Raw genomic sequence first — 7842 nt, forward strand, 5'->3', positions numbered from 1 at the left:
AGCAACACAGACAAAGCAATGCGCAGACCCTGGTAACCGAGTGGCGTGTGTGTGTGTGCATGTGTGACTGTGGTCGTGAGTGCTGCTTTTATCCTGTAAATTTTGTATTCGTAACCACTCCCATTGTGCGTGTGACGGGTGTGACTGACTGCGTGAGAATGTGCAATCGTAGGACTGTCGAATCTTTGTAGCGCACGCAAACTGCGTCTTGTTGGTCTACAAGTCAGCTGAGAGAGGAACAACAAAGTTTTTCCCCCCAGTCACGTCGCAAGGCACAAGTGGAGAGAGAGAGCGATGGAGGACTTGAAGTGCGGTTTGGTGGGACTAGCGCGCGGTGTTTACGATTCCATCGTGGGCATCGGCATCGTCAAAACCCTGGATGCCGATCAACGAAAATCTGCTCGGAGAGCCACCGACGCGGCGTCACAACCCGCAACTGCCCTGGCTCTACGCAGGGCCGCGGTTCAACAGCAGCGTCCGTCGACATTGTCGTCGTCCCCGCTACGGACTAAGGAGGAGCCTCGGCTTCTGTACCGCATTTTCCAGTGCTGTCTGCTGAACGGCGGCGTCTTCGGACTGAGCATAGTCTCTTTTAACTACCTGGTTCTCCCCGCCGTCCAGTCGCTGATCGACCTGCTTTACGGCGACCACCAAAGTTCGCCGGCGAACAACATATGGACTTGGTTGCAGCCGCTGCTCGTCGTCACGTTTCAGGCGCTCTGGGTGATTCCGCTGTTTGTGCTAAGCAAGGTAGTGAACTGCTTGTGGTTCCAGGACATTGCGAACGTCGCGTTCCGCTACGTCACGGGCGGACGCCCGACGCTTATGACCAGCGTGAGCCGCTTCCTCTCGGACGTGCTGTTCAGCGTGCTGGTTCAGACGCTGTTTTTGCTCCAGTCGCACCTCGTAGCCGCGCTGCCCATCGGCAGGATAGGTGAGCTCATCAGCCTGATCCACCTGTCCCTGCTGTACTCTCTGTACGCTTTCGAGTACGTTTGGTGCAGCCGCGGCTGGGAGCTGCACCGGCGGCTCTCGTTCATCGAGTACAACTGGCCGTACTTCATAGGGTTCGGCGTGCCGCTGGCCGTGCTCACTTCGTGGCCGACGTCGTACTTCATGAGCGGCTCCATCTTCTCGATCCTCTTCCCGCTGTTCATCCTGAGCGCCCACGGTGTAACGCCGACCACTGGGACTGCCAGGTAAGCAAACGCGTGTTCTACGGGCCGGCCAGATGATGCTTCGCTTGGAGCACATTCTTAGTCCCCTAATAGTGTGAAAAGTCTCCTCTCGCTGCTCGACGCCTTAGTGGACAGCTGTCTTCGTGGGCGCAGCAGCGAATGACTTAAAAGTGACTTAGTTGGTATAGAAACAACTAAATGAGAGGATGGATAGTTGGGCATGTTGGTTAAGCGTGATCTGAAGCCAAGGCGCTAAAATGACGGTGGGCAAAGAAGGAACGCACACACACACAGGGCGCCTGGAAAAAAAAAAAAGGCGCCCTGTGTGTGTGTTCCTTCTTTGTCCACCGTCGTTTTAGCGCCTTCACTTCAGATCACGCTAAATGAGAGGAAATGGGGCAGGTGCTACTTTGACATGCAGCGCTCACTTATTTGACCACGACATTGATTTGCAGTGGTGACAGAAGGACCTATGACTGTGACAACTAGAACATGTCGGCTTTTCCCCTACTAGTTGATTACACATGGACAGGTTCTTTGTCTTTCTGCTAACACAAGCATTTCGTAGGGCGAGCCTGTTTGGTTTGTCTCTCTCGAGGGTGACATAATTTCAGAGTCTGCTACCATAGCCATCTTATATTTGTGTTGGCCATAGCTGGGTTTGCACTGATGTCATCCTAGCCACCGTTCTGAAGAACCGGCATGGTGAGAACCCGCATCCGTTGGCGTCTTACGCTGTGATTCTGTAGGCTCTGCCGCGGTTCTGGCATAAACATCATCAGCAATCTGACTGTGTTGCGATAACATCGATGCAGGTTAACCACGACAGTGAAGATGATGCATTGATGTCATCCTAACTGCCACATTGGAGCAGGAGCATAACAAGAAGCTGTGTGTCTGTGGCGTCACATGCAAGTTAGCAAGGCTTAGTTTGAGAGGCTTTTTTTTTCATGTGCATAGCAAGACTGCTGTTCTGCTGATGCAGCTCGTGACATAGATTGAGCACATGGACCAGTACGACCTCCTCTGCTCTGTCCTTGCATTAGGTGTCAGTAGTGCAATGTAGTTGTGCTATCAGTAGATTCCTCTAAAAAGCCAAGTCGCATTGTGAAGGTTGGTCCTTGCTTAAGGCTATAATTACTTCAGTGCGAATGCACAACCACAAAGAAAACTGTGCATTGACGCATACCCCTCCACTCAGCTATAAAGTCTCGTCACACGTATTACTAATAGCTACAGTCCCCGTAACATTTACGTGTGTTTTCCTGCAGGGTCATGTCTTAACACTGCACTTTGATCTATATCACATTGTGACCATGCGCTACCTCTTGTGCTTCCAGGTTTCCCCTTCAACTCTTCTCTCCGTCCATCTGGGTCTCCAACGCGATATTTCATTGGTTGACAGCCAACTGCACCACCAAGCCCATTCGTCCCACGGTCTCGCGACACAAGCGGTCGGTCACCCGTGAGCACCGGAGGCAGTCCTTGTCTCCCCGTGCATTGCGCCCAAGAACCGCCGCCACTCCCAGCTGATGGACCGGCACAGCCACGCTGTGGACGTCTTGGCTTCACTCCATGCAAGATTGTCTAGCAGTCACCGTCACATTCGTAAACCGCACCGTTCACGAATGTGACGGCCTCCCTCGCAGCATCGATACAACGCATGCCAAGGCCACCAGGATTGGGTCGTCTCACGACCGAGGTGGCTGCAGCAGTTTGCGAGCATTTATCATTGGATGGCTGTTGCTCCAGCGACTGTGTGACATGCCCAGCTATATTCAAGGGCACATCGCTGTTTTAGTTTTTATTATTATTGACCTGTCAGTCAAGGTTTGAAAAACCTTGTGATGTGCCCTTGACTGCTGTGTACAAACTTTTTAAAAGCAGGGCAGGGGGTATTGCGATAGTTTTGGTCGCTCACAGTTTCACCTCGGTTGTCACTGCTGCATTGCATCAAGAGCACCCTGAGTAGTCTGGACACAGCTGTGAACAGTCCCATGCACATAATATAAAGTATGCTGTAGAGATTATGTTCTTTTGTTCCTATTGAACAAAGCATATTTTATAAGGTACCATGTCGAAATAAAAGTGCATGTTTTATTGTTTTCAGTTGCAGTGCTAGTCTCTCTCTTTCACCGCATTGGTGTCAATCAGCTTATAAAATATTTTTGGAGGTCTGAACTGAAATAAGCCTTGTTCCTTTAGCCCCATGTCGTGCAGGACCATTGCATAAAAATTAATCATTTAACGTAGCATGTACACGGATGGAGCACACGGTCGTGGTTCTTAATTGATATATCACAGGCATACCATCTCAATTTCTTGCCAACATATGCCATTACTTATGCCTTTTTGTTTTAGCTAGCAAGCAGCAGCACTCTATATTTCTTTGTAGAACTGATGTTAGCTATCAGGTCTACTACATATAGACCCTGACAGCAACCCTGATATCAGAGTCCATATCTGGTAGACCTTATAGCAACGTTAGCTGCATATCATCTGTTCTTATTTGTGGCTGCTAAATTTTGTAGAAACCTGATGGTGAAAGTTGTTTGCAGGCACCACTATCTTAAAGAGACACTGTGGGAAAAATATTAAGCCAAGCTAGATCAATAGATCATTAGTCTATTATTGTTTTCTGTGTGCCAGTACATCACTTCGTTCGTGGAAAATTGCTATCGAAGGTCCTGATGCTGCTCGTCAATTTCAACCTCCCACGCCAAAGTGGACGAGTTGACATAATGTCCACGTGATCTCCCTCTGTGTTGCTTTGTGTGAATGGGCCAGTACTGATGTCGCAGAAGAGGTACCGCAGTCCACAACAGGTGGCACCACTCCACTTTTTCATTCATGTCCTTTTCTCTTGCAAAAGCTCTATTCTTGCTATGACTGACGAATTCGTTATTACAGAAGCCTAACTTTTCAATCTAGCTTGACCTAATATCCTTAGTGTTTCTTTAACTTACTGTATAACGGTCAATAACTCTTGGCTGTCTTTTACACGTTTTGTGTACACTTCCCAACCAATAAGGGCCTCCCTGTATCGGCAGGCTCAATGTCGGCAGCCGTTTTAAGCTTGTCAGTGTTGCATGCCAGCTGTGCATTAATTGGTTATGGCTAAACTGCTTTAAAGCACACTAGCATGAAGAGTGGGACCATGGCTTCTATAGCTCGCGTTCCCGAGCTCTACTTTAACTTGGTCATAGGGTGTTGCAGAAACGTTTTCCATCTGCCTTATCTCTCGCAAAAGCTTGCGGTACATTATTGTACATGCCCCAGGCCCGTGCATTTAACTTAATCCCCTCTTTCTTTTGTGAAGAATTTGCAGAGCTGGTGGGGAGAAGTTTGTGGTACATTGGCATTGCTTTCTGTCAATGCTAAGAGGGTAGTAAAACAGCTTCGGCTCCATTCGATTTGCCCTGCACTTTGTGAAATAGTTCCCACCAGTCCATTGCGAGTTCTCGCTGGTGCAGAACCGGCACGGCATGACATACACGAGCCCTTCACTACCTCTCGGATGAGTGCAGGAAAGGCACAGTTCCGAGACCCCCATTGTCACAAATTCAAGAAATGTACTAGGCCAGTATGGGCTGCTGGCCAGGGCAGGTGCAAACTTTAATCTGAACTTTATTTCAATAGGCAAACACTGAAGGAAAACATGCAATGTATAAACATTGGGTATGGACACACACAGCGAACCATAACCATCATGTGTGCAATCTTTGGGGGTGCTGTGGGGAGGCACACCTTCAGTGTTCTAAGAATGCATCTTGTAAGGCTGTTCAGCCACCGATAAAGAAAAGAGGCCATTGAAATGCACATTTAACGGTTCAGTCCACATGAGCTTGTTGATGTTGTCATTTTCATGTGCAATATAGATACTTTTACAGCTTTCCGAACTAACTATTGCAGTCTAGGGTTTCCACAATGCTGCTGGTAGAAGTGGTTTCACGTAATGTTGAATAACTTGTGGTAAAGCAAAGAAAAACTCAGCTTGGCTAGTAAACAAGATGGTCAATGTAGCGCAACACATACTGTTGCAATAATTTTGTTCCTTAAATCTTCTGTCCTTGTCTCTGTGTGGCACCACTGTTCATCCCAGTTGGGCTAGAGTGTTAATTATAGTAAGTGTAAGCAGCACAGAATGTTTCCTGTTCCACTACATCCCCTCTATTTTGTTTCCTGGTCCTATTCAGGTGTACCTCCATGATTACACTGGTAGCAGTGTCTCCACGCAATGTGCATCTTAGTTTTATATAAGAGTCTGTCTGGGTAAAAAAGAGCAGGACACGAAGAATTTCATAGTGCTCACTTGTCATTTCCACTACTCTTGTAGTTACTGTTAAGCAAACAATATGGAAATGCCTTAGGAACAGTTTGATTGTTTCTCTCTGCATATATATGCATGGATGCAGTTAGTGGACAGAAGTCACTTGTATATGCCTGGAAGCTGAAGTCTTAGGGTCCACGAAAGTAATGCGCAGTATGCTGAATTTCCTTGTGTGTTTGTGAGCTTGCAAGGCTGCAAGAAACTTGAAGGATTAAACAAGAGGAGCACTTCTGTCTTCAGGTTTCATTTTTACTTCTCGTTCACTCTGGGACAGCTTATTCAACCTCGTAGGCACAGTCTTTACGAAAGAAGCTTTGCCACTTTCAGTATTTATTATTAGCTGATAGCACTGGTGAATCCAGAATATATATGCTTTGATGAGCCTTCCTTCCCCCCTGGAGGCTACCTTCTATCTGCTCCTGGCGGATAGCAACTGTGAATAATACAACTATTGGCCATTGTAGAATGTCATGCTTACTTTACTAGCTCTGATGCAAAAAGGGTGTTGAAGAGCAAACCTGACTGTTGTCAGTAATTACTTGGGGAACTTATTTTGAACCTTTGTCATTTATCACTCACGTGACAACAAAGTGGTGTTAATCACAAGGGGAATATATACTCAAATGGAAGTCTACTAACTCCCCAAAGCGGTTACACATGGGTGTTCCAAAGAGGCAAGGAGCCACCAATGTAGCCTTTTTTTTGTTTTTTATGAGGACTTTGCTTTTACTTCGAACTCGTGCTGCTTTTGTGCAACATAGGGTTTTATAGACTCTGCAAGCAAAGCCTTCTGTGTGCTGGACAGTGCTTCGAACGTGATATGAGTGTATTGGTGCTGGTATTATTTAAATGCTGAGAGCCTGTGATCATGTAAATCAGTATGTAAATATAAGACTTTTTTTTGTGTCGCAGTGGTGCATGACTTTCTTACGATAGAACCAAATACATACATACTGATACAAATGACTTGCCTGCTTGGACGAGAAAGCCTGGATATGGGTGCGTGTACTGTGCGTGTGTTTGTATTGTATAATGTCTGGGATGAGCATGTTTTATTGTTTTTAGATGACTGCTTGTTTTGTTGCCTAGTATGTCACTTTTTGTTTTCTTAGTGCAATGCTTGGGTGTTGCTAATCTTGCTAAGTACAACACCCTTAATCATTGCTGCCACACATATGGCTTTGTAAAAGCACACTACTTGGGATGCAAATAAATATGTCTGAAGCTTTGTGCACATTTTTGTTTCTTTGTGATTCTCTGTTTCATATTCAAGCAGTGATGCCCACTTTTGGTATTTTAGGAGAAACAATCTGAAATGAAAGTTTAATCACATGTTGCACAAATGAATTGAACTTACATGTAAATTAACACACGCACACAAAAAAAAGCATAGTGGGATTTAACATTTGAAAGCAACCGATGACTATGAAAGGTGCTGTGGTGAGGAGTCAACGGATCAGTTTTGACCACGTTGGGGTTCCTAAAAAGGATACTAAAGAAACGCAAGCGTTTAGCTGTATTTGTAAATTAGGCTTCTACAATGCCGAGAAGGCCACTTTTGTCATGAAAGCAAGCTCGGTACGCTATGAAAGACCATAGACGTAGTGATGCCGCCTCGATGCTTCCGCACTAGCCAGCCGTGACGTCGCGAATTTCGAGGACGTCTGCTCGGGTCTAGTTATTATATTTTGTCTGTAAAGATATTATATTTTGTCTGTAAAGATGGCTTAAATTGCATTCTAAGTGAGCCAAACACTGAAATAGGCAGGTTTTGATGAATTTTACTGTGCCACAAAGGCTTTAAGTACGCAAAAACTAAATTCATGACTGATGTGCAGGCTGATGTGCGTGAGTGATGTGCTTCGGTCGGAAATCCCAGAAATGGTAATTTGGATTTTTTTTTTGTTATTCGTGATCAAGCTCTTGCCATGAAATTAACGAAAATGAATGGATGCTTTGTTAGTTTAAACTGATGTAGCGCCTCCGTCGTGTCCATTTAATGTACGCCCAAACTCGTACACAGGATTACCAAACAGCTATGATATTTAAACACGTGACGTTACGGATGACATTTCTGCCATCGGCGTGGCCGTGAGGTTCCGTATAAAGTCCAAGGGCGATAATGTCGCCGCGCGCCGTATGTACGAGTAAAGCGCGCGAGGGTGAGCCGCCAATCGCGGCTGCATCTCGCCCGCTCAAGGGAAGAAAGCGGGGAGGAAGCGTGCCGTCTTCCGTCGCGCGCAAGACTGCGGGGTAGGGAGGGGGCGCGCGCCTGCCCGGACCGCAGTATCTTGAAAGCCATCTGCGACAATGACCGAGTCCGCCGTGCGCTGT

The 7842-nt window shown here is 46.6% G+C and overlaps 1 protein-coding gene across 1 annotated transcript; it reads left to right on the forward strand.

Annotated features, from left to right (window-relative positions):
• The first annotated feature begins 2 nt into the window (after nucleotides 1–2).
• On the forward strand, nucleotides 3–6744 carry tank (EI24 domain-containing protein tank). The gene is made up of 2 exons (XM_050173822.3): nucleotides 3–1199; nucleotides 2519–6744. The coding sequence occupies exons 1-2, from the start codon at nucleotides 295–297 to the stop codon at nucleotides 2709–2711; spliced, it is 1098 nt and encodes a 365-aa protein (XP_050029779.2). The 5' UTR covers nucleotides 3–294; the 3' UTR covers nucleotides 2712–6744.
• The last annotated feature ends 1098 nt before the right edge of the window (nucleotides 6745–7842 follow it).

The sequence above is a fragment of the Dermacentor andersoni genome, chromosome 8 (genome assembly GCF_023375885.2).
Source record: "Dermacentor andersoni chromosome 8, qqDerAnde1_hic_scaffold, whole genome shotgun sequence".
In the NCBI taxonomy this organism is placed as follows: domain Eukaryota; kingdom Metazoa; phylum Arthropoda; class Arachnida; order Ixodida; family Ixodidae; genus Dermacentor; species Dermacentor andersoni.

Bases quoted from the DNA above. Each gene is read 5' to 3' on its own strand.
- tank (XM_050173822.3), top strand. From the start codon at position 295: ATGGAGGACTTGAAGTGCGGTTTGGTGGGACTAGCGCGCGGTGTTTAC. The intron at 1,200-2,518 runs GTAAGCAAACGC...TTGTGCTTCCAG, and splicing joins CCGACCACTGGGACTGCCAG to GTTTCCCCTTCAACTCTTCT.